This window comes from Hippocampus bargibanti, linkage group LG04 (assembly GCF_051943395.1).
Source record: "Hippocampus bargibanti isolate YZ-2025 linkage group LG04, ASM5194339v1, whole genome shotgun sequence".
NCBI lineage: Eukaryota > Metazoa > Chordata > Actinopteri > Syngnathiformes > Syngnathidae > Hippocampus > Hippocampus bargibanti.
The window spans coordinates 7206903-7232500 of record NC_142737.1 but is presented as its reverse complement, the minus strand read 5'-3'; the positions used below and the strand labels follow the sequence as shown (position 1 = coordinate 7232500).

Below are 25598 nucleotides of genomic sequence, written 5' to 3'. Positions count from 1 at the left end.
ACCGAACTCGTGATCTATATCACAACCTAAATCACGGCCAAAAATTCAAGACCAAAAATCCTCACCACAACCATAATAAAAATAAAAACATGGCCACTCCAAAAAAATAAACTATAAAAAACACCAAAAAGACATGACCAGCCAAAAACTGTGTACCAGGTACAGGGGAGAGCGGTAAAAGCACCTTCATCAAACAGATGAGGATCATCCACGGAGGAGGATACAGCGAGGAAGAAAAACGCAACTATGCCAAACTGGTCTACCAGAACATCTACACATCCATGCAGACCATAATCCGAGCCATGGAGACCCTGCACATCCCCTTCCATGAACCACGTCATCAGGTTAAAAAAAAAAAAAGCTCAGCAACAATATGACGAAAGCATAACTACAAAAAAAAAAAATCTAATGCGTCATTTGGGACGTCTTTGCTGCGTGGCAGATAAGTGCCAACACGCTGCTGGAGGTGGAGGTGACCAAGGTGGACGAACTCGATCAAGAGCACGTGACAGCCATTGGGAGATTGTGGAATGACAGCGGGTTGCAGGAATGCTTCGATCGCCGCCGGGAATACCAGTTGTCCGACTCCACAAAATAGTGAGGCTCAAGTTTCACACAAAAATGTCAACAAAGATCATTAGTGAGACGCAATAAAATAATCAATAAAAAAATTGCAATAAAAACCATGATCAAAACGGATGATCATAAATTCTTTTGGAAAAAGGTGCAAATGATTTGCAAAAAAAAAATCCTGACCAAATTGGATTATCAAAAATTGTTTTGGAAAATATCAACAAAAGCTAGGTGAAAATGTGAAAAAAATGTTGACACAAAAACCCTGATCAAGATGGATGATCAAAAAGTGTTTTGGAAAATATGAACAAAAGCTAGGTGGAAAAAAATGATTAAAAAAAACATCAAAATGGATTATCAAAAATTCTTTTGGAAAAAATGATGACTAGATGACTAGATGGAAAAATGTTTAAAACATTTGCAACAAAAACCATGAACAAAATGAATGATCAAAAATTGTTCTGGAAATATGAACAAAATCTCAATGAAAAAGTGGACCAAAAAAATTCTAATTGATACGGGAGGACTCCTTTAATCGATTGCAAACATTTATGCTTTCCTCTTCAGAACTATTTGAATCATATTCATAACTGGATGAGCAACAAGAAAGCATCTTCTCCGAATCTGAAGCCATTGTTTTGATTCTCGAGCAAGGCGAGACGTCTTGGCGTTACGTCACGAACAAGGTTCAAGTCGTTTTGGGAGACTTTAAGTCATTTTTATTGTTGTTTTGCATTTGACTAAAAATATCAGCGTGTTTTGGGTATTTTCGATGCTATAAAACGTTTTATGATGTCAGTTAGGAAACAAAAAAATGGTGTCAGTTGTCCTTTAAGTACAAAAAAAAAAAAAAAAAAAAAATGTTGAAGAAAATGCTGATCAAAATCCAAAAACGCATGACAAAAATCCCTGATCAAATGTTGTAACCGAGAAACCCACAAGTGAAAGACACTGAACAGTAAAACTGTCCCGGTTGATCCTGTAGCTATCTCACCGAACTGGATCGCATCTCCCAGCCTTCCTACGTACCCAACCTCCAGGATATCCTGCGGGTCCGGGTTCCCACCACAGGCATTATCGAGTACCCCTTCGACATGGAAAGCGTCATCTTCAGGTATGGCCCATTTCACCCGACAACAAGCATCCATGAGAATCAAAATGGACTTTTGCGCTCGGCGGTAGGATGGTGGACGTGGGCGGTCAACGTTCTGAACGGAGAAAGTGGATCCACTGCTTCGAGGACGTCACGTCCATCATGTTCCTGGTGGCGCTTAGCGAGTACGACCAAGTTCTGGTAGAGTCCGACAATGAAGTAAGGGAATTGCAACAGCCATTGATGATGGCAATCCGTGACCGAGGCCCCCCCAAAAAAACCATCACCTAAACCTGATTAACTCATTCGCTGCCATCTCAAAATTTATTCGGGAATTGAAAATCGTGACATGGAGCGCCATTCCCAAATTTGTTCGGGTTTTGATTTTTCTGGCGGTGGGGTGCGGATTACCTAGCTGGGTATCTATTTGCTATCTATCTAGCTAGCTAGCTATCTCTTTGCTACCTACTGTAAAGTGTCCTTGAGAGTTTTGAAAGGCGCTTATAAATGAAATGTATTATTATCACTGTATCTATTAGTTAGCTAGCTTTCTATCCATCTGAGTTACTTCCGGGTTGAGTGAATGCTGGTGTGTGTGGCTGCCGCTGCTCACGCGCAGAAAACATATCCTGTGACTGTAAAGTGTCCTTGAGAGTTTTGAAAGGTGCTTATAAACTAAAAGTATTTTTATTATCACTGTATCTATTAGCTAGCTATCTAGCGTTCCATTTGAATTACTTCAGGGATGAGTGAACGCTGGCGCGTGTGGCTGCCACTGCTCACCCACAGAAAAAATAGCCTCTGACTGTAAAGTGTCCTTGAGAGTTTTGAAAGGCACTTATAATTAGCTAGCTACCTAGCTGGCTATCCTTTTGCTATTTACTTGCTTTTTATTAGCTATCGGTCTAGCTACCTAGCCTGCTATCTATTAGCTAGCTACCTAGCTGGCTATCTGTCTAGCTAGCTAGCTATTTATAATAATCTCATCTCATCTCATTTTCCGGACCGCGCAAAAAAATCCTCTGACTGTAGTGTCCTTGAGAGTTTTGAAAGGCGCTCAGAAATTAAATGCTTAGAAATTAAATGTATTATGTATTAATAATATTGCCTTTTGTCCATCTTAGCGCTTTGTAACAGCTTTAGTTGTTGTTAAAGCGCTATATAGATCCATTTGGAAGGATTATATTTTGTATAGCCGCCCCTATTTCAAACTCAGATAACTCCAGACCCATATAATTTAGAAATTACGTTTTTTTTTTCTGATGAAAGAGTCTAAGTTTTCTTACGCTGTATTGAATGTATATACAGTCTTAAAACTCAATATTCTGCGGGTGCTGAAATGTGAGTGAAAATGATAAAAACCCTGGCACTGGAGTGGACACATTTTTGCACACAGTCTGGCAGTGAATGAGTTAAGAATATAACAAAAAAATCCAGATGACAGCAACGATGTCAACGTGTCATTTGTCAGAACCGCATGGAGGAAAGCAGGGCTCTGTTCAAGACCATCATCACATACCCGTGGTTCCAGAACTCCTCCGTTATCCTGTTTCTCAACAAGACAGACATCCTCCAGGAGAAGATCTTACACTCCGACCTGGCTGATTATTTCCCACAATTTTCTGGTTGGTTTCATGATCGGGTATTTTGCGCTTGGCTGTAAATTTCAAGACATTTCCGCTTTCAAACAAAGAAAAAGCAAATTTTGAAAAAGGAAATTTAAAAGTAACATTCACAGCACGGGTGTCAAAGTCATTTTTTTGCCACGGGCCACATTGTAGTTATAGTTTCCCCTCGAGGGCCGTTATGAATTTGAGGAAGCCATTAGAATGTTTCATCCCTTCCACATATTACATATAGAGCGCACAACAAATTATTTACTACTTTTCACATCCGAAGTCAAGAATAATGACTTATTATGGTTTTCAGCCAAAAATGTGATATTCCATGATGCTTGCTAAAATCCTAACTAAAATTACATAAGTTTGATTTGCTTTGGTGGACCGAAAAATATGATGTGGCGGGCCAGATTTGGCCCCCGGGCCGTGACTTTGACACCTGTGATTTACAGCATGCCAACAATCAGCATGTTGTATGAATATGCTTTGATTAGATTACATTAGATGAGCCTTTATTTGTGTCACAGTGGAGAAATTTACATTTCACAGCAGCAAAGGAATAAAAGGAAGAGGGAAGGAAAGAAAGAAGTAAAAAAACAAAATACAGGAGCTGCTGTAAAGGCAGACACTCTCGCGGCGCCATCTTGAAGTCAAAAACAAAATAATGTGACACAACAAAAAAACAGACAGTCTTCAATCTTTAGCACTTTCTGCACTCGCTTTATTGTATGAAGCAGTTCTAGATGAAAGAGGTGAGGATCAAAATGTCCTTTTCATCAGTGGATCAAACGACGTCATGTTAGAATGTGCACGTCTGCTTCGAGCTAAGTTTTGAAAGGAAACACGAAGCTGCATCATCCGTTGACGAAAAGAGATTGTCTCACATCTCTTGTCCTACGTAAATCCGCTTCAATTCCAAGCCGCAACTCTGCCAGTAAAAGAAACCCGAAAAACCTGCAATTTTTTTCTATTATATCTAGAAATAATTTTACATTTTGCTCCTTTGCAAAAATTGAGTTTGGGTGAAAGAGAAAAACAAAAGGAAATGTTTGAAGGGATCGGACACTGTGGACAAAGACTCGAACCCAGAAAGATTGTCTTTTACTGCCGGCAGGAGACGTAGCCATTCATGACAGACGTCTGAATTCTGCAGCCCTCTGCCAAGCTATTTATTGAGAGTATATGCAAATTTAAGTGATACATTAGTAAAACATAATTTTCTTGATTAGAATGCCACGGCCCTGGGCGTTCTAAGCACAAACAGCTGTAAGCAATACAACATTATCTCTTCCATGAACTGATAAATTTGTAACCTGGCTAATGAGCTCTTCATGTGAAGGAGTTTCAAGTCATAAATTGCTCAGGTGATAAAGATGTTTCCCATGTCCTAAATTCTGTCCAAGGCCAGATCTCTCGATGAAGATGACAGTTTAACTTGATGTGTCTGTTAAACTTAGATTGATCTGAGGCCATCTGCGCCTTTTGTTTGGTTGGCCAGCTAAGCATTAAACTTTTAAATATGATAACTTCTTATTCTGTCTAATCACTATCAGGGGTTAAAGTGTAAAAAAAAAATAGAGATTATGGAGATATGGAATGAAAATCTAAAAATGTGTCAGCTACCAGTAAGCCACATTTTTACGTATGAAACTAAAGTTTCATCCCTGCGGCGGTAAAAAAAAAAAAGTGGTAACAAAACTTAAATCATCCTAATAATTAATCTTTGTGTGGTATTTAGGGCCTCGTCACGATGCATCGGCAGCTCAAGATTTTATCCTCAAGATGTACCAGGAACAAAACCCGGATAAGGACAAGAAGGTCTACCCGCATTTCACCTGCGCCACTGACACGGAGAACATCCGCTTTGTGTTTGCCGCAGTCAAAGATACCATACTCAGACAGAATCTTCAAGTCTTCAATTTACTCTAAACGCCACAAATGCCATTCAAGTTTTGCCTTCACAAACAAAAATGTTTGTATTTGACGAAGATCATTAAAGGACAACCGACAACATTTTTTTGTTTCCTAACTGACATCAGAAAAAACGTTTCATAGCATCTAAAATACCCAAAACACGCAGGCTGATATTTTTAGTCAATGCAAAACTCCAATAAAAATGACTTAAAGTGTCCCAAAACTGCCACAAAATGAGCTCTGAACTGGGGAGATTCATAAAGTCCCGCCCCCTTGTTTAAGACATCACACCAGGATACTCCTTCACAAACTGCCTTGCTCCAGAATCAAAACAATGGCTTCAGAGAGTTCAGATTCGGAGAAGATGCTTTCTTGTTACTCATCCAGTTATGAACATGATTCAAATAGTTCTTAAGAGGAAAGCATAAATGTTTCCAATCGATTAACGAAGTCCTCCTGTATCAATTCGAGCTGTCAGGACTCCAACGTAGCGTCCTAGAAAATGCACAAGATGGCGTCCAAGCTCCGTTGGAAATGGGCTGATTTGTCTGCTGGGAATTTGTGTCAACTAGTATCAAATAGTAGTCTTGGTGCAACACACAACAATTCACCATTGCGTTATTTATGTGTTTTCCTTCTCATTTCGCCATCAACACGGTTCAACACAAAGGTTTCAGACCAAATAAAGTACCCAAAATGCATTGTGTGTCGCTTTCTCGGCCGGGGGGGTGTTCCTGACGTGACGTGACGTCCGGAATCGTCGTTAACTCAAAAACAAGACTTCCTGAATATTCAGCGCGAGTCTTAAAACGTAAAATATAGCTATATGCGGTGGAATATTTGTAAAATGCGCTCAGTCAAAGTCATTTGAAGTGATTTTACAAATTATGGACGCAACTTGTCCGCAGGTGTCGGTTGTCCTTTAAATGTGAAGTTTTTGTGCAGGGCGGAAAGAGATGCCAAAAGCAAGCCTACCAATTTATTTATTTATTTATTAAACCAAAAGAAGTCATTGCAGTGAACACCTGAAAACGTACATCAGCACCAATATATAAACGAGCACAAAAATAATAAAAAAAAAACTGAAAAAGAATGATGACATATAGAATTCCCTTTTTTTTTAAATAGATTTTTTCCCCTCGCTTTTTTATAAACATGTTTGGCTTTGCATATTACTGTCAAATGAGAAGCACATTACCTTCAGTTTGTTTGAATTACTTTGTACATGGAATTAAAAAAAAAAAAAAAAAAAAAATAAGTGATGAATATCCAATTTTGTGACATTAATTTTATCTGGAAGAAAAAAAAAATTATTGTTAAATTCTGAATGAAAAAAATAAAAATTGTGTCAGTTTATATCCTAAACAAAACAAAAATGTCTTAATAAAAAAGAAAAAAAAATAAGTGTCCATTTTTTTTCAAAAATAAACCAAAAATTCTCAGTTTAATACATCAGTTTTGTAAAACATCAAAATTTGTGATTTATATTTGTTTCCAAAACTATGTTTTGGAGTGTTAAATAATAACAACAAAAAGGAAATGGTGATGCTTCTCATTGAATGATGACATGTCATACAAAGACTGAAAAAAAACATCTGCTTCCATTATTAATTTTTCTATGAACATATCCATCCATATATTTATGTATATACATAACCTACAAGATTAATATACAGCAGTTTAGTATAAAAATGCCATGCGTCTTAACCCACACACTCCAAAGGAGTTTTAACATACGGAATTTGATAGCAAAAAAAATACTGTCGTAGTCGCCGAGTATAAAGTGAGTCATTACGTGAGCGTGTGACATTAAAAATCCAGGGGGAGGGGTCGCGATGTGAAATGTGATAATTCCCTTTGTTCGGTAAACTTCAGATTTGACAAACGTGTTATAAAATTTGCACACACGAACACGCAAGGTGAACAAACAAAGGCACTGATGGACACAAGCTCCATTGCGTGTTTTTGGCCCACTGGATATCGAATAAATGCCAAAACAGCGCACGTGTTTGTGTGTGGTGTGGCGTTTGCATTTCAATATTTAGGTAAACTCTCTCTGGCATCCTCCAGTTTAGCGAGAACCCACTGAAAGGACAACAAACAAGCCAGAATGCCGTCATCCGTTCCCGAGGACGATGACGAATTAATGGAAAGCGACTCACCGTGGCGATCTCGGGCGTCCTGAAGTTAATGATCTTGCCGAATTCTTTGGCGTGAAACACCGACTTGACTCGCTCCTGCACGTTATAAATAAATAAAGTGGGGGAAGATTTATAAAACACCAGTTTGGAGATATTTACAGTACAATACAAAACATATTGATTGATATTTCTTTTTGGAATTCGGTCGCTACACAAATGATTCATGAATTGAGGATGATAATGTGGGTTTTATTTCTACTTCCTTAAAACATCCAAAATAAAAGCATGCCTGTTCTGTATGTTTTCCTAAAACTACAGTGGGACCTTGGCTTACGAACTTAATTGGTTCCCAGACAGAGTGTGTAAGGAAAAAAGTCTGTATCCCAAAAATTAATTTCCCATAGGAAACCATTAAAATGAGAATAATCCGTTCCCAGGTCCCATAAAACATAATTTTCTACTTTCTAAGTTTCTAAGCCTTAAAACTACACAAAATATAATATTTTATGTATAATAAATGTGCTATAGTATTATTATTAAAGAAATAAACTGTCATGTACTATAAAGTCATTTTATTTACTTTGGTGATGGTAGTTAATGGCTTGATGGAATGAAGTGTCCGGTTTCCTCAGCATGAAACACTTGATGGGGAACGTAACCTTCTTTCACCATCTTGAGCAATGATCCCTTGTAGGTGCTTTCACTGTGATAATTTTATCTAGTTCTTCATCAATTGTGATCTGTTTAGCTGGGTTGATAGCTTTTGGCAACAAGTGTACAGATGACTTGTGCGGGTTATTTGTGGAGCCTGATTGATGGGATATTTAACCTTCCAGTCTACACTAAATAAACTAAATAATTAGAATAAATATGAAATAAATTATAAAATAATATGAAATGAATGTAAAGATGTGCTAACTCTGCTAAAGGGTAGCTAATATCAGAAACTTGAATTTAAAATACTTTTTGTTTTTAGTTATGATCATTTTGTCACGATGATGTTTTGAAGAGCGCTTGTAAATGAAATGTATTATTATTATTAGCTATCTCTTAGCTAGCTAGCTTTCTATCCATTTGAGTTACTTCCGTGTTGAGTGAACGCTGGCGCAAGCGGCTGCCGCTGCTCACCTGCAGAAAAAATATCCTGTGACTGTAAAGTGTCCTTTAGAGTTTTGAAAGGCGCTCATAAATGAAATGTATTATTATCATCACTCTATTAGCTAGCTAGCTTTCTATCTATTTGAGTTACTTCCAGGTTGAGTAAACGCTGGCACGTGTGGCTGCCGCTGCTCACCCAAAGAAAAATATTTTCTTGTGATTGTAAAGTGACCTTGAGACTTTTTAAATGCGCTTATAAATGAAATGTATTATTAATTAGCTATCTCTTAGCTAGCTTTCTATCCATTTGAGTTACTTCCGGGTTGAGTGAACACTGGCGCATGTGGCCTCCGCTGCTCACACCAAAAAAAAAAAAAACTATCCTGTGATTGCAAAGTGACCTTGAGAGTTTTGAAAGGGGCTTATAAATGAAATGTATTATTATTAATTAGCTATCTCTTAGCTAGCTAGCTTTCTATCCATTTGAGTTACTTCCGGGCTGAGTGAACGCTGGCGCATGTGGCTGCCGCTGCTCACCTACAGAACAAAAACTTATCCTGTGATTGTAAAGTGACCTTGAGAGTTTTGAAAGACGCTTATAAATGAAATGTATTATTATCATCATATAATTTATGAATAAACTCATTTTTTCAGAAAAAAAAAGAGTCTAAGGTTTATAACGCTGAATTGAATGCAATTTGAGTGAAAATGACAAAAGCCCTGGCACTGTAGTGGACACATTTTTTGCACATCGTCTGGCAGTGAATAAATTCAATGGTTATTTACTGTAATTTCCAGAAAGACAATGTAATGTCCGGAAAGACAATTTATTGATATTTCTTCTTGCATATTCATCACAGGAAATTACGGAAAATGTTTTCCATGATGTATGAGCATTATTATGAAGCTAGCAGTCTACAGTCTTGGTGCTTTTTTTTCCCATACAAGATAAAAAAAAAAAATAGTGAGCCCTCACCTTGGCCTCAATGCGAAGTCGTCGGTTCTCAATGATGGTGGGGTCCTTGGTGAACTCGTCAAATAAGTACTGCCACTCACAGATCAGTTGACCAAACGTGCCCGTTGTCACAAAGAAAATGCCTCTTGGATGGCAAAAGAAACATTTATAAAAACATCAAGGAAGCTTATCAATGACATGATTTCTCATCAAGTAGGCGTCCACACTTACTTCTTGGTGATCATGAAGAAGTCCGAGTCATTGACTTTGGCGTGAGCAAAGTAGCGGTATTTAGCAAAACGTCCATTCTCGATTTTCTGCAGACACACACACACACAACACGTACAATTAGACAGGAAGTGACAATTAACATTTTCCTCAATGATTTAATATGGAGCCTTGATCTTATGGTTGAAAAACAAACACAACAAATGGTAGGTGGAGTTTGAAAATGTCCGAAACTTTATTGGGGAAATGTTGGGGAACTGAGACAAGATGGTGGAAAGAAAACAATAATGGAGAAAGAGAGGAAGGGGGAATAACAATGGCAAAACCACCAAAACAGAGATTGTGAAAAGATGATGACTATTGGTGAAAAAAAAGAAAGGAGTTGGGGGGGGGGGGGGGGGAACTAAAAAAAAAAAATAATAATCACATGGAACTGATTACAAAAAAAACGTTCAATAATTCAAGTAGAATAAAAATAGTAATCACATGCTGTATTAGACCACATGATTTAGAGAAGCCTCATGAAGTGCTTAAATGCTTTCTTTCGATGAACACTGAACGTCCTGTAGCCTTTACAGAAAGAAATCATTAGCTTATATCTCTATTTATTTTGAGCTCGGAGCGCTAGCTGTCTTCCTCATCATCCTCATAATCCTGCTCCTCATCCTCATCCCAATCATCCTCACTGTCAGTGTAGTCACTGAGGCTCAAGCTACTCTGTGTCTGTGGACATGACAAGAGAGAAGGTCACAAAATCAGACACACGACGACACAAACCCACCAAGCGATCGATGGCCCTTCCAAGTCACTCGCTAACCATTTACAGTAATACCTCGGTTTACGAACCCCTCGGTTTCCGAACATTTTGGTTTATGAACATTAAATTCATGAACATTTTACCTTTGCATACAAACTATTTTTCGGGAGACACACGGATTTGCCACAATGAGTGATGTGTCGTTCGCAAACAAGCCCGTTCTCCTAAAAGAAAATGTCAGCTGGCTTGTTTTGGTCCTCTATTCCCCGCCCCCGGTCTTTTGTTAAAGCCACGTGATTGGTCAAGAATGCAGCAGTAAGGGGAGGTGGTTTAAACATTAAAGATACAGGCAGACAACAGAGAGAGAGTGACAAAATGGTGAAATTTGGACTCGTTTCAACTTTGATAGTTCAAAAGCAGAGTGTAGACTGCAAGGTTAAAATTCCCATCAATCAGGCTCCACAAATAACCCGCACAAGTCATCTCTACACTTGATGCAAAAAGCTATCAACCCAGCTAAACAGATCACAATTGATGAAGAACTAGATAAAATTATCACAGAGAAAACGCCTACAAGGGATCATTCCTCAAGATGGTGAAAGAAGGTTACGTTCCTGTGTTTAATGCTGAGGAAACCGACCACCCTACCCACCCATCAACGACCATCACAAAGGTAAATAAAATGACTTTATTATACAGTGCTGTTTATGTCTTTAATTATAATACCGTAGCACACTTATTATACATAAAATAAGGTATATTTTGTGTAGTTTAAAGTCTGATAAAATTAGAAAGTAGAAAAGTATGTTTTATGGGGACCTGGGAACGGATTCTTCTCATTTTAATGGTTTCCTACGGGAAATTATTTTTTGGGATAAACACTTTTCGCCTTACACACTCTGGGAACCAATTAAGTTCGTAAGCCAAGGTATCACTGTATAGAACTTCTCAAAACTCTCAACAACAATCGTCATCATTCTGACCTCATAGTCCAAAGTGAAAAATTGTGTCTCAGTCCTCATTGAGATTCTGTCGTGCGGTGTCATTTTCAATGCCTTCTAATATGTCACATGAACACTTATGCAGGGTGACCCAAAAAGATGCGTACCCATGAAATTTTCAATTGCGGCTTTGATTAAAAAGCTATTTATTTCAAATTACAACCACACATTATTCAGTTTATGGAAGACCATTCACCAGAGTTTCGGCTATTTCTGTCAATTTCTACTCAATACATGGCTTTCCCAAAATGTGTTCCAAATGTCCACCATTTCGTTGCAAGCAAACCTGTACTCGTCTGACAAAGTTGTCAATCACTTTTACACACTCCTCTTTCAGGAGGGTGACCCAAAAAGATGCGTTCTACTGAGTCCCTCACTGCAGCAATGTTTTCTCCCTAAAGAGGAGTGTGTAAAAGTGATTGACAACTTTGTCAGATGGGTACAGGTTTGCTTGCAACGAAATGGTGGACATTTGGAACACATCTTGGGAAAGCCATGAATTGATGAAAAATTGACAGAAATAGCTGAAACTCTGGTGAATAGTCTTCCATAAACTGAATAATGTGTCATATAAAAAACTGAATAATAATAATACATGTAATTTTAAGCACCTTTCAAAGCTCTCAAGGACACTTTACAGTTGTAACCTGAGACCTTTTTGGAGTTTTCTACAGATCATTGCCCAAAAGTCAACTTGCACAATCAATAGAAGTTACTTGGATTGCAGAACAATTCAAAATGTGCGATTTTAGGAGGGACGGTGATTCGATGAAGTCACAGGTTTACGTAGATACCTGAAGCATCTGACTTCCGATGCCCTCTCTTTGCTTGTACGGCCGTATGACGCCATCTTCGTGGATAAAACGAGGTGGGCGCAGGGATTCGATGTCTTGCGATGTCTCCGCCGCCCTAACACGGATGCAAAAAATAATAATAATAATCCCACATGTAAATTTAACGTGTGACACGATTTGTGGCATATGGCAGCTCTTTATGTGTACTTTTGTTTTGTATTTCATTGTCTATTGAACTGCTAAAATGCTTTCAAAAATATATAATAACTTAATTTGCGGCCATTTCCGAATTTATTCGGGAATTGAAAAGTGTGACATGGAGCGCCATTCCCGAATTTGTTCTGGTTTTGTTTTTTCTTGAAGAGGTTCCGATAAAGCGCTGGTCAGACCTCTGGCAATATTTTTCGCTTCCACTCAAGGACAGCATTTGCCTTTTGTCCATGTTAGCGCTTTATTACAGCTTCAGATGTTGTTAAAGCGCTATATAAATCAATAGGTATGCATTGTATTGTATTTTGTACAGATATCAAGCACAGATAACTCCAGACCCATATAATTTAGGAATTAACTCTTTTTTTTTTTTGAAAGAAAGAGGATAGTCTCAGGTTTCTTATGTTGAATTGAATGTTTATGTAGTCTTAAAACTCAATATTCTGTGGGTACTGCAATTTGAGTGAAAATGACAAAAATCCTGGCACTTGAGTGGACATATTTTTGCACATCGTCTGGCAGTGAATGAGTTAAAAAAATGGTGGGAAAAAAGCAACCTTTTGATGCCTTGAAAAGTGCTGCTGGCCATGTCGATGATGCCTCCGGTGGGCCTGGCGACGGCACCCACGAGGCCTTTCCCGAATCCTTTGAAGAAGCCTGCCGCTCCTTCCTTTTGTGCTCCTGCGCAGTGACATCACCACCACCAATTAAAACATTTGAATAAAGTGAACCACAGATAAACAAAGGTATTTCCTTTCTGGTCTTATGACATCTGAGATTTTCACCTTTTGTGGTTGGGTTTGGAAGGCCAAACCCAAAAAAGGTCAATATTGTGTCGCCTACCTTTAATGGGTTTGGTGACAATGCCTGTTATTCCGCTAACAAATCCCTGTTGAGAAAACATCCCAAAATTAGCCATGGCTTCTTCTCAACAGTACATGTGTCATAGAGGAGAAATGCATACCGAAACCAATCCTTTCCCACCCCTGGTGAGACCCTCTCGGAGACTGCTGGGCTGCTTGTTCATGGTCTCTCGCCTCTTTTGTTGGTACTCCTCATCCATTGTGATGGCAGCAACGCCCTTGGCCATAGCGCCGGTGATCCTGGAGGCTGCACCTGCTATGCCCCCTGTGGTGTGCACCAGTTTCAGAGTTCAGAATGCATACTTCTTGACATGATTTCTAACACAAAAGTCATCATACTATTGACAAAAAAACTATATTAGTGCATTAAAAACTCTGTAGACGTCAATTGATTCTTTGAATTCTGCAGTAAAACTTGAATATGTTGAAATCGAAACACAATGTAAACAATACATACTGCTATTAATAAAAAAAACAGCAACACATAAGTGAAATTAAAATACAAATTATTCTAAAATGAAAACCGTCGTAAATACTTGAAAAGTGACTTCAAATTCGAACACATGGAAAACTGACTTAAAGGACAACCAACGTCACTTTTTTGTTTCTTAACTGACATCAGAAAAACGTTTTATAGCATCTAAATTACCCAAAACACGCAGTATATTTTTATTCAAATGCAAAACACCAATAAAAATGCCCAAAAAAAGTGTCCAAAATCTGAAAAAATTGAGCTGCGAATTGGGCATTTTCAGAAAGTCCCGCCCCCAGTTCGTGACGTCACGCCAAGACGTCTTGCATTGCGGCACAATCAAAACAATGGCTTCAGATTCGGAGAATATGCTTTCTTGTTACACATACAGTTATTAATATGATTCAAATAGTTCTGAAGAGGAAAGCATACATGTTTGCAATCGATTAAAGAATTTATTCTGTACCATTATGAGGCAACATTGAGGGGAGATGTCTCAACGAAATCTTTGTAAAATACGCTCAGTAGAAGTCATTTGAAGCCATTTTACAAATTATGGACACAACTTGTCCGGAGACGTCGGTTGTCTTTTAAGCAAGTAAGATGTAAATGACATTTTAATACAGCTGACCGTAAAACGTATAGAAAACAATGGTTCATGCAACTACGGTAATCGGATTTGCTTACCTACAGCTCCTCCTACCAGAGCCTTCACACCAAGCGCCATCCCTTCCACAAATTCCTCTGGGCCCTGGATCGCGCCCTGTGGAACACCAACATGCAAACACGACCACGTCGGTATAGATTTGCACATTCATTTGACCTTTAGGGCTTTCTTTTTGTTTTTCAGAGCTTTGAAACATGAATGAAGCCATTAAATTACTAAAATAAGAACTTGATGTTTTGGCCTTACCTGATAGGGTTCATAGAAGAAGGCTTCGACTCCCTCGGACAGCCCTCTGATCAGACCAAAGGGATTTCCCAGTACATCTAGGCCCAGCACCAGGACATACATTTGCTTGATTGCCTAAAATATAAAGCGGTTTTACACGGCTGAATTCATTTCGGTTTAAACTTTAAGAATTGCTGCTTTTTAAAGTTTGAAATAACAAAATCAAATTTTTCAGAATAAAACTTGCTTTCATGAATAATGACTGTTTGGGTGCTCCAATGTCATTTCTTATTATCCCGTGTCCAAAAATTTAGGGAACCACTGTGCTTGACCATCATGGTTACCTGTTTGGAATAATGCCTGATGACTTCCCACTGGAGCTGCTGGGTAGTACAGAACTGGAATGTCAACTCAAAGAATGCAAGCCTGACACAAACGAGATTCAATTGTGAGCCATTTCCCATTGATGATGTGACTTTTGTTGTGTTTTAGTTGCACATACTTGAAGACAACGTCCTGAACGTCGGTGAGCGTGGCACCGATGCTCTTGAGCAGGAGGTTGAGCGACTGGACAGGTATGAGCTCCCGCTCCCTCTTTTCCTTTAGGCCATCCTCACCGCCCGTACTTAGAGAGAAACTCAAATGGAGCTAAGGAAACAAATGCAAAAAAAAAAACAATTGGCCTTCAAATAAATCCTATAAAATATTTTCCCACAATTAAGGTCATTCGATATGTATTTATTCATCTATATTTTAAATATTTATTTTCCATAAACAAATGTACTATTTGAAATCATTTTTGCATAAACATGCAGCTGAAAAAACACAAAAACAAAACTCGCCCTTGTGACATCTGGTATTGTACCTTGATGGGGGAAATGTGGAAATACTCGTATAGGCTGATGGGTGTAGTATCAGCGGCGGAAACGTGGTTCAGCTCAGTCTTAATGTATTCCACGTCTTTCTCAAAGAGTTCAACCTGGAGCAAGCAGAAGCTCAGAATGTGAACGGACACAAGCGCTCAAATTGTCGGTCAAACTATACGATGGGAGGACCGCACCTCCTGTTGGCTGCTTATGACGCTGCCATCCTCTGGGGTAAACAGGTCTAGGATTGCGTAAAGGAAGCCCAGATCCAGTTTTAGATCCATTTCCTGGATCAGTACCTTGAAGTACCTGAGGAAGAGATGACAGGGCTATGAAATATTTTACGGATTGATTATTTACAATTTAAGCAGCTTAACTGACCAACGATGTGGCGAGAGACCGTTACTACAGTGAAGCACAAAAAAATGGCAAATAAAAGAGCGTCCTTACTTGATCCGGGAGATGTCAGAGTGGCCTGCTGCCCGAGTTACGATGCTGAGGTCAGTCAGAGGCTTGGGTTCTGTAAGAAATGCAGAAATTGGTCAAAACAGACAAAAGCAACAGATAAAACATCGATCGGCTCAACAGACCTGCATCCATGGTGACAGATTTTGGAAGCTTTACCGGGTAAAAAACGTAGGGAAAGATGGCTCCAGGGAGCTGATTTTGGATCTGTGCGACAAACGTCCAAATTATAGTGAAGACTATATAGCCTATTTATTTTATTGATTTATTTATTATAAATTGGCCTTCCAATGACTGACCTGGATGTGGTGGATTTGGACTCTGTAGGAGCTCTGGCGCGGCGAGACGCTGTACTCTACATTGACGGCCGGTAGAAAGTTCCTTCGTAGAAGGCCGTCGCACGGCTGCAGCAATCGCATGTCCGTCCCGTTGGGTGACAGGCAAACCTGCCAGAGACCAACAAACGTACAATATAATGATTTAAACACAGTTCAAAGATCATTAATGAGATTTAGTAAACTAAAACATAGATCAGTATAAATTGAATTTAAAAATGATTGGGAAAAAAATGTTAGATATAGTTCTATTGCCAGGGATGTTTTCATAGATGTAGATGCACTGTATTGTTTGAGATGAGCCTGACTTGGAAGCTGTTGTCCAGGTTGACGATGGCTTTGTCAACAGATCCGGATTCAATGTAGTCTTTGTAGCTTTTCTCAAGCATCTCAGCTGCTTCGTTGCTCATAGGCTTCCACCTGTTCTTCTTCTTGGGCTTCAGTTCCCATACCACGTCCGAACTGCAAGAGGACAGCAGTTGTCACAAAAAAAAAATTACAAAATGACGACGACGAAAGGGGACGGAGTGACATACCTGGTGATCCCGATGTAGGAGACTTCTTGGAAGCTACTGTTGTTGACCAGCGAAATGCCTACGTTGTAAAGCGACAGAATGATTTCTTGCTCGGCTAACTGTGCCTTCTCACTCTCGCAGAGCAGCTTGTAGATGCGCAGCTCCTCTGTGAACAGCACTACGCGCTGGAGACCTTGGAGAGCACAACCACACAATTAGAATGGGCCTCGGTGACCAGGAGGGCTTGGATGAGTGCAATTTTGACATTACCTTCATAAAAGGAGATAACAAAAAGTTTGCCGTCCTTCCCCAAGTCCTCACGCAGATCCTGTGGATGCAAGAAGATGAGAAGGGCTACAGGTCAGAACGAGATGCAGCCAGTTGTCGCTAAGCAGTGACAACTGAGTGTTTCTCAGTTTACACAGTATATTTTAAAATAATTATCAACTTACTGTATTTTCTGCACTATAAGGCATACCTAAATGGCTTGCATTTTTTCGTATAATCCAGTGTGCCTTATATATGAAAAAAGTTTTAAAATATCTCATTCATTGAAGGTGCGTTTTATAAACCATTGCGTCTTACAGTCCGGAAAATACGGTCCATGTATTTAATTTAAAAAATAAAATGATATTTGCACTTGAGGCTAAAAATTGAGGAATGGAGAGTCTCTTGATGTGTTTTTACACGCACCTCTTCGCTCTTCAGCTTCCCGCTATATTTGCCGCAACTCCAGCAGAGCTCCCGGGAACCCGTGGGCTTAGCCCAAGTATAATGCACGGCTTTGCCGGCTTCTACCTTCTCCACTTCTGCTGCCTTCTGGGAACTGAAAACAGCAAAGGGATGCCATCAAACACAGGTAATCACTTAAAAAATATATAAAAATAAAAACACTACCTCAATTATTGCAAACGACAACAAGCGCATCATGCAAACACAAAGCACGACGGTATGACAGCACCGAGCCACCAAGAATGTATTACCACGGCAACCCTCCAGTCCAAAGAAGCCATTTCAAACATTAAATCATGGCAAAGAGGAATTAGCAGAATTGACACATGAAAACCACTGGACAATGAATGAGGAGCAATTTCGCTCAAAGATTTTCATGGTTTGACACGGATGATGATTTGACAAGAAGGAACGGATTAGATGACATCACACTTGTTTTCCTCATTTCTACCTGGCCTCCTCCATTGAGAAAGAGAGATCCAGAAGCTCACTTGGCAGCCATGGGGAGTCTGTCTGTTCACTGCATGGCCCACAACACACATACATACAAAGCTTGTGTAAAATATGAATACGCTTGAAAAACGGGCACAAAAGGGAACCTCCTGGCACAATGCATCTTAATCACCTCCACATTGCAAACTCCAACCATGATTGTGACCACAAGAAGTAATGAGGAAACCCTCGCACGGCGCTTTTCAAACGGTGTTTCGTCCAAATGATTGTTAGGGTGAAGTTTAAAAGTGTTGGAAGAAAGTGTTGCCAAATGACCAGTGAAACTGCTGTAAGAATATTTTTTTTTTACTGTTCAGACCCTATATATTCACCATGAAACTTACCCAATTGTGTGACCATAGGGAATGTTATCACCAATTAACAGGACATACATTTGTCAGTAGAATAATAAGAAAACATTTGAGGCTGACCTTTGATAGTACTGCAAGGTCTGGTCTTTAGTGTGGTTGATGATAAGGAAAGGCGCTGCGCCATCGTGGTAGTCGGAAAATCGGATGGTGGCCGAGTGGTCCGATACATTGACATCAACAATGATACCACCCACCTATAAAAGAAAAAAAGAGACTGAAGATGACATGTTTCCATTGATTAACATTCAACCAATAACCCATTTTATTGTCCTTACAGTGTTATCCAAGAGCAGCAGTAAGCAATTCTCTGGACGTGTGAAGTTGATGGTGCGAGGCGGAGACAGACAGCCTTCTGTTTTGACTTTCAGAAGCTTGGCATCATTTTCAGGCCAGAACGGAATGGCGGACTAGAAAAAGAATAGTGGAAAAAAAATCGTGAGAATTTTTAAAAACATGACATACAGAGTTGAAGAGTCTTTTAAAGCGTCATTTACAAGGCACTATTTCATGTCAGTCAGTTTTAAAAAGATGAGCAGGTAGTGTCTATTTTTTTGTTACTTTCATTTTAGGAAAGGTTGCAGTAACCATGAAAAATAACTCACTTTTTATGAGCATGTGACGATGCACAAGAATGCATAAACATTTGGTAAGAGCAGAAATAAGTCTGACATAAGATTGACTTGCTATATTAATCTAATTTGTGTGGTCTGCAACTGCACATTATTATTAGAATTAGTTGAAGGTTTACAGTACCGGGAACTGTTCTAAAAAAGATCATGCATAAATGCGTCGTAAAGAATGCAGGCTCTCACCTGTTCAGGCGGGACTAAGGTCCAGTTCTCCTCGCCCTCTTCACATATAAGGATAGTCTGCTTAGTCCTGTTGACTAGCACGTAAAACGGCATGAAGGTGACGATGCGGGTGAGACTGAAGCTGCTCGTGTCGATCTTCACACCGACCTGAAGTAGGAGAAGGGATGGATCAGGGGGCATTTTGCTCATATACCCATTCTCGAAAGTCTTCTTTTTATTATGTCACCACGGGAGTAGCCTTTTGAGTAAGAAGGGGCATACACCCTGAACTAGTTATCAGTCTATCGCAGGTCATGCATAGCGTGAAAACTAGTCATACTCCCATTTACACCTACGGACATTTTAGATCAGGGGTGGGAAAAAGATCATGAGCCCCCCACCTCCCATTCTTTAATCCAATAATAATAATCAAATTAATTACAAAAAAAAAATCACCAGACACTCACCAGATAATCTTTATACTGTCCTTTACATTTCACATCTCCATAGCTTCCAACAGTATCCAGGGAAAAATCGTCAGAGAGTTCACTTTCAGAGATCATGAGACGGACCTGAAAGAGGCGAGAAACATCTTTTAACCTTTTAAATCGTTACATTCAACAACAATTTCCAAGCCTTGCCTTGTTGTTCTTCAGAAAGTAACGAGGTTTGAAGGAGAAGAGCAGGGGCATTTCATAATCCAGCGGGTGCTTGCGGTGGATGTCGTCCGCCTTGTATTGCAGCAGCCTGCCCGTCTTGTTCACCATCCAGTATGGTGAGTGGATAGCCACCACCATCTGACCCTTGTCGTACTTGACGTGCACGGCTATGTCCAGCTCTGCCCGCCGCTTCTCTGTCCCTTCGCCGTAGTCGTCATCCTCCGTGCGGAGGGACTCAAACACGATGAAGGTGATTTCTTCCTGGTCACTGCAGAGGCTGTTGAAAACAGAATGTTTTTTTTATGATTTAAATTAGAGCGCAATATAGCTATACAGATAGATACGCATTTTAATTTGAAAAAAAAAAAAAAAAAAAAAAAAAAAAAAATCACAAACTGAGAAAGATTCCACATGTACATTTTGATTTGTATTAAAATGTTTAATTTTTCAGACCTGTACTGAGAAGACCAGTCTTGAGCGAGGTAGTCAATCAGGCGAAGGTCCAGGCTGGATTGGTCGATGATGGCAGTGTGAAGTTGTGCGGAGTGGCCCGGGTTTAACGTGGACTCTGGTCCACTCTCTCTGCTGTCCTGTTAAGGAGAAGACCGCAGTTTAGTGTAAAGCATTTTTGTATGTATACAGACGTCCAAAAAAGCCATACATCGAGTTTGTAGATGATTGGATAAGGCAGCAGATTTCGAAGCAGGACACAAGGCCACAGATGGAAAACAAACGGTACGTCAAAGCTGTCCCCCACTCCGCCTGTGTCTTTAAACATCACTGTGTCCTTCACAGGCACAATGTTGACCGTCAGCACGTCACCCGGGTTGCTGCCGCGTTGGCACTTCTGTTGAATGTGAATCTTGGGCTGCTGGAGGTCAATGTCCTCATAGCTGAAGCCCTCCGAGCACTCATACTGGTCACCGTCTTCATCTGTGACCGGCTGGAGGCTCAGTTCAGACCTGAGAGGTAAGAAGAGACAGAGACTTATGCCACAACTAACAGCGGGGTTGGCTACAATTCATTTTGGTCACCGAAAGTCACAAGGAATTAATTATACTGTATTTTCCGGTGTATTCGACGAACCCAAAACCCTTCATTTTCTTCAAAAGATGACCCTGCGCATTATATGTGTGCATTATATGTTAAGTAATATTGAGCCACAACAGGTCTTGCAAATACTGTCAGTAGCCACCGACTCCATTTGCCTCTGTAGAAGAAGTCGTGTGTAATCCCAGCCTCTACTGTAGCGCCGTATATGCCTTATATTTGGAAAACTTACACAGTATATATTTATATACTATATTTTGATTTTTTTTTTCATTGATTGAAGGTGCGCCTGATAGACAGTCCGGTGCACCTTATATATGAAAAAAGTTTGAAATTACACCATTCATTGGGGGTGTACCTTATACTCCAGTGCTCCTTATACACTGAAAAATACGGTAGTTTTTGTTATGTATGCTTTGTATTACTCCGTAAATGTGTACAATTACCTGTACGAGTCTAGAGGGACACAGTACTCCTCTGTGGGTAATGAGGTCCCCAAATATGTGGACCCCTCAAACACTTTAAAGGGAATGGAGAAATGGTTGATAATCTGATGAAAGAAGAAATTAAAATAAAGAAATATTCTGTGACATGTAATAGACACACACATGTATCATTGTACCTGGAAAGGTGAGCGGATCTTGATGTACTTGCTGCCTTCCACCGAGTACACCTGACAGACCAGGAAGCGCGTGATTCCCGACACCTCGTGCATCACACTGTACATTCTTCGTCCAACTTTGATCAAGGGGATCATGCTGGCTGATGTGTGACCCGCTGGAGCTGTGAGAGCATTTGGAACTCGGGTGAGCAAAGTATTTGGTCGAGTTCACTGAGTATTTATTTATTCAAGCACCCTTTAATATAAGGCATGAATTTAGGGTGACTTATCTCTGGGTGCATTATTTGGCCTTGTTTTAGCCATGATTCAAGGGCTTTAAATATGTATGTGTAAGTTTCGCTTCTCATTGACTTTTGAAAGAAGTAATGAGTGTAGCCTCAGGGAATAGTCCTCTGCCCCCCAACCTTAGAGCTTTAAATGTCACATACATGAGTGAATACATTTGAGCTATTTATTCATACTTGGCTGTATGTAGTAGTCTTTTTCACTGAGGGAGATCATTGCTGAGAACTGGTCCGACTCGGTGGTGACGGAATAGTCCATCCCAAGCGTTTGGCCGTCCTGAAGCTCAACAATGTGGTCATTGCTGAGCATGGCGACCGGAGAGAACACATCGCTGTACTGGACGGACACGGGTAGGCCCAGGCGGTTCTTCACCACAAACGGAGCTTCGTCCTTCTGAAAGCACCCGGTTGTCTCCTTGGCAGCGTTGGCAAAAGCCTGTGGAGAAACAGTGGGGTGTGAATATCCCTGGAAGGATTATCTTGTCGGATATTTCTCTGCACTCACATTGCCCAGGTTACTCAGCATAGCAAGTCCACATTTGGACAGGGTGATATTAAGTTGGTCTTTGCTGCTGATCAAAATGACAGTCTTGTAATCGGGGACATTGTAATCCACCTCATCTGCCCACTCGGTGTTCTTCAATGGCTTTGTTTTCATCTGCTTGTTCAAGTGACAAAAAAAAAAAAAATCAGTCAATGTTGCTTGATTTAGAGAAAAAAATATTTCAATCAATGTTTGCAAGTAACAGTAAGGTTTTTAATCAACTCAGTAATGGTACAGATATGACTGCAGAAAATGCAAATATATGACAACCGTGAATTCCAACTTCCAGGGTCGGAATCCATCTTTCATCTCATCCTCTAACGGCTCCAGGAGCGGCTCCCACACACCCACCACCTCGTTGTAGTAATGGACCTAAAACGTTTTATCGAACATGTGAAATGACACAATGCTTCCACTATTACTATCACTCTTGTTTTTATGGATGGACATAAACTACTATACTTATCTTACCTCTAAATTCAGTTCACTCTTCAAGTTAATGAGTGTCGACCAGTTGTCGACATCTCCTTTGAAGGATGATTTTGCAAGAAGCATGGGCACGGTGCGGTGGCCCACACCGGCCTCCAACGTCACACAGATTGATTTGATGTCCATCTGGAGAAGAAGGATGGACATTTTGTTAAATAACAGTCACACTTCTTTAAGACTAACTACAGGATGACCCAACAGGATGCGTAGCCGTGAAAATTTCAATTGTGGCTTTGATAAAACAGCTATTTATTTCAAATTACAACCACACGATTCAATTTATGGAAGACCATTCCCCAGAGTTTCAGCTAATTCTCTTTCGGGAGAAAACATTGCTGCACTGGGGGACTCAGTAGGATGCAACTTTTTGGGTCACTCTCCCGAAAGAGGAGTGTGTAAAAGTGATTGACAGGCAAAGCTGAAACTCTGGTGAATGGTCTTCCATAAACTGAATAGTGTGGGGTTGTAATTTGAAATTAATAGCTTTTTAATCAAAGCCATAATTGAAATTTTCATATTTTGGGTCACCTAGTATAATCCAGGCTTGTACCTTAAGTGACTCCCCCTGTGGGATGAGTGGCGCTGCTGCTTTTGTGTTTGCTTCTCCCTGCTCCTCCAAGAACCACACTTTGAGATCCTTCCAGTCCCGCTTCTCCCACATGTCCACAGGGACAGGACTTTCAACCTCCTCTGTGGTCTCCTTAGTGGGGTTCAAGGCCTTCTGAATGCTGAGGACCGTCTTGATGATAATGGGCGAAACCTGAGGAAAGCGATACATACAGCGATAGTACAACATCCCAGAAAGTTGGACATATGGGAATATACTGGACAGTAATGAATGGCAGTAAAATCCCATCTGAACAGATATACACCTCATGTTAGCAGTCATCACCAACCTTGAGCGAGAGAGAATTGATAGAGATCTCCATAGCTTTCGGGGATGTTGGGAACTGAGAACTTTGAAAGAACACCTGGCAGGGCTGAAGAACCGTGGTCACGTTGTGTAGTCTTTGTTCCCTGAGGAAAGGACATGCCACCACCTAAAATAGACAAATGAATGTAAAAAAAAAAAAAAACACTCTCTCGCCCCAGGTAAGGCGATGACGCAAACAGCGTCAAACCTTGAGGTCTTGGATCACAGCCGTCATTGTTGAACTCTCCGCGTCGCTTTTCATGACTAATTCGCACTGCGTGGTCATCACCAGGGCCAGCGCGTCGGCACGCGTCAGGTCGGCCACGAACACGATCTCCGGGTTTCGCACGACGACATTCATCTCGGACTTTGGCACGACGGCTGGAGACGGAACTGCGATGAAAATATTAACAAATATTATGTATGAGTTTTTACTTCAGCCACTCAGATTCCCAATCAGGGTTAAAAAGAGTATCCCGCCTTTAAAATATTGAACAGTTTTAAAATGACAGCATGGTGAGCATTAAGGGTTTAAAATATTATCTTTGATATTTTTTGGGGAAGGTCTCCACCAGTTTAGGGTTTGTCTCGAATCCACCCACTCACTTGATTCCTCTGGCTGGGCAGGGATGTTTTTATCTAGAGGAGCTGGGTCTTTCTTTGCTTGCGGTGTTTCAGCAAAACCTTGCTTGGTAGCATTCAAGAAAATGTCTGCCACAGTAAGGAGGAACTCCATGCTGGCGCACAGGTACACGTCCTGTACCACTGTGTCTAGGTTGGTGCCTTCGTGGCTCCGTCGGTAGTTGACCTCCACCATCATGTTTTTTTCCGTTCCGGGTCGCATGCCCATCATCCTAAAATGAGATAATGCAATGGTGACAACCTCCGCCATATACAAATATTTATAACCGGGCTGACTTCCGATCCCTTGTACCTTGGGCTGACTGTCTTGCTATTCGGTCTCTTGTCATCGAGGAGACAAGTAGCCAGACATACGGCGGCCTTCATGGAGCTATCCGAGTACATGGTAAAGGAGGTGGAAATGGTGCCCAAGGTGAATTCGCCCAGTTTCAGCACAGTATCATGTGGATCCAAATGGAGAAGCTGGAGAATATGAATGCAGTGTGAGCAAACCAAAGCCTGGTAATTAATTTATCCACTTAATCTTTTTAGCATTACTTTCTAATGTGTATAAAGGCAGTAATTTTCATATATATTTTTGACGCACTTGAATTTTTGTACATTACCTTCATCGTCATTGTATGTGTGACCACACAATTTGAGGTTGCTAATCCCTTGTGGGCATTAAAAATTGCTCTCCTCCCAAAAAAAAAACATAGCATAAGCGTTTACTCTTTTCTAACGTCTTGGATCAAATTACATCCTGTCTACTTTCAGTTGTGCCTGTATAATGTACTACGCCATAAGTGGTGTTTGTTTTACTGAACTTGTAATGGATCACCTCATTCGTATGGGACTTAAATAGGACCAGCGCCATGGAGTCAATCTTGAAGTCCGCTTTCAGACTTGTCTTGAGTTTGACATTCTTCTGAGTCTCTACCACAGCCGCCGTCACCACTGTGTTGCCTATATTGATCAAAAATGTTGAGATTTTCCCAAACTTTGTGGCCAACTTGTGAAAACTTACTGTTGTTTCTGTCTGTGTTTCCGGCGTTGCGGGATCCTTTGTCAGCTGCCGAGTCTTCTGGGTGAGCAGGCGCAGAGAGAGCGACGGTGTTTGAATTCTCTGAGAGGTTTTCATTAAGAGTCCTGAAGATAACCACCATGTCATCCTGGCTGAGAATCAACTGTTTGACAAGACAAAGAACATTAAAACAACTGATTTCCCAACTTTTTCTG

At 40.3% G+C, this 25598-nt stretch overlaps 2 protein-coding genes across 4 annotated transcripts in view; one reads left to right on the top strand and one right to left on the bottom strand.

Moving 5' to 3' along the window:
• Nucleotides 1-6019, top strand: part of LOC148898854 (guanine nucleotide-binding protein subunit alpha-14-like) — a 10631-nt gene extending 4612 nt beyond the window's left edge. The window contains exons 2-7 of the mRNA XM_088993787.1: nucleotides 160-344; nucleotides 443-597; nucleotides 1559-1687; nucleotides 1756-1885; nucleotides 3138-3291; nucleotides 5024-6019. Of these exons, the coding sequence (XP_088849913.1) occupies nucleotides 160-344; nucleotides 443-597; nucleotides 1559-1687; nucleotides 1756-1885; nucleotides 3138-3291; nucleotides 5024-5214 (944 nt within the window). The 3' untranslated portion in view covers nucleotides 5215-6019. The remainder of the gene's footprint in view (nucleotides 1-159; nucleotides 345-442; nucleotides 598-1558; nucleotides 1688-1755; nucleotides 1886-3137; nucleotides 3292-5023) is intronic.
• A 146-nt stretch (nucleotides 6020-6165) lies between these two features.
• Nucleotides 6166-25598, bottom strand: part of vps13a (vacuolar protein sorting 13 homolog A) — a 30857-nt gene continuing 11424 nt past the window's right edge. Inside the window, exons 35-76 of one of the 3 annotated variants that reach the window (XM_088993784.1) lie at nucleotides 25387-25546; nucleotides 25201-25325; nucleotides 24673-24842; nucleotides 24345-24592; nucleotides 23947-24131; nucleotides 23722-23865; nucleotides 23376-23585; nucleotides 22808-22951; nucleotides 22607-22708; nucleotides 22298-22450; nucleotides 21970-22228; nucleotides 21509-21669; nucleotides 21333-21436; nucleotides 20498-20798; nucleotides 20290-20426; nucleotides 19819-20113; nucleotides 19645-19749; nucleotides 19199-19345; nucleotides 18662-18793; nucleotides 18447-18580; nucleotides 17975-18043; nucleotides 17485-17617; nucleotides 17062-17119; nucleotides 16813-16984; nucleotides 16585-16738; nucleotides 16241-16387; nucleotides 16067-16148; nucleotides 15927-15996; nucleotides 15671-15785; nucleotides 15476-15589; nucleotides 15113-15258; nucleotides 14955-15036; nucleotides 14632-14745; nucleotides 14406-14481; nucleotides 13348-13511; nucleotides 13227-13272; nucleotides 12941-13064; nucleotides 12174-12288; nucleotides 9625-9710; nucleotides 9415-9538; nucleotides 7362-7436; nucleotides 6166-7284 (exon numbers count right to left, since the gene is read on the bottom strand). In XM_088993784.1, coding sequence (XP_088849910.1) covers nucleotides 7234-7284; nucleotides 7362-7436; nucleotides 9415-9538; nucleotides 9625-9710; nucleotides 12174-12288; nucleotides 12941-13064; nucleotides 13227-13272; nucleotides 13348-13511; nucleotides 14406-14481; nucleotides 14632-14745; nucleotides 14955-15036; nucleotides 15113-15258; nucleotides 15476-15589; nucleotides 15671-15785; nucleotides 15927-15996; nucleotides 16067-16148; nucleotides 16241-16387; nucleotides 16585-16738; nucleotides 16813-16984; nucleotides 17062-17119; nucleotides 17485-17617; nucleotides 17975-18043; nucleotides 18447-18580; nucleotides 18662-18793; nucleotides 19199-19345; nucleotides 19645-19749; nucleotides 19819-20113; nucleotides 20290-20426; nucleotides 20498-20798; nucleotides 21333-21436; nucleotides 21509-21669; nucleotides 21970-22228; nucleotides 22298-22450; nucleotides 22607-22708; nucleotides 22808-22951; nucleotides 23376-23585; nucleotides 23722-23865; nucleotides 23947-24131; nucleotides 24345-24592; nucleotides 24673-24842; nucleotides 25201-25325; nucleotides 25387-25546 — 5733 coding nt within the window. In that variant the 3' untranslated portion in view covers nucleotides 6166-7233. Of the gene's footprint in view, nucleotides 7285-7361; nucleotides 7437-9414; nucleotides 9539-9624; nucleotides 9711-9806; nucleotides 10345-12173; nucleotides 12289-12940; nucleotides 13065-13226; nucleotides 13273-13347; nucleotides 13512-14405; nucleotides 14482-14631; nucleotides 14746-14954; nucleotides 15037-15112; nucleotides 15259-15475; nucleotides 15590-15670; nucleotides 15786-15926; nucleotides 15997-16066; nucleotides 16149-16240; nucleotides 16388-16584; nucleotides 16739-16812; nucleotides 16985-17061; nucleotides 17120-17484; nucleotides 17618-17974; nucleotides 18044-18446; nucleotides 18581-18661; nucleotides 18794-19198; nucleotides 19346-19644; nucleotides 19750-19818; nucleotides 20114-20289; nucleotides 20427-20497; nucleotides 20799-21332; nucleotides 21437-21508; nucleotides 21670-21969; nucleotides 22229-22297; nucleotides 22451-22606; nucleotides 22709-22807; nucleotides 22952-23375; nucleotides 23586-23721; nucleotides 23866-23946; nucleotides 24132-24344; nucleotides 24593-24672; nucleotides 24843-25200; nucleotides 25326-25386; nucleotides 25547-25598 lie in introns of those variants that run through there. The other 2 variants (XM_088993785.1, XM_088993786.1) reach the window with 2 other exon arrangements.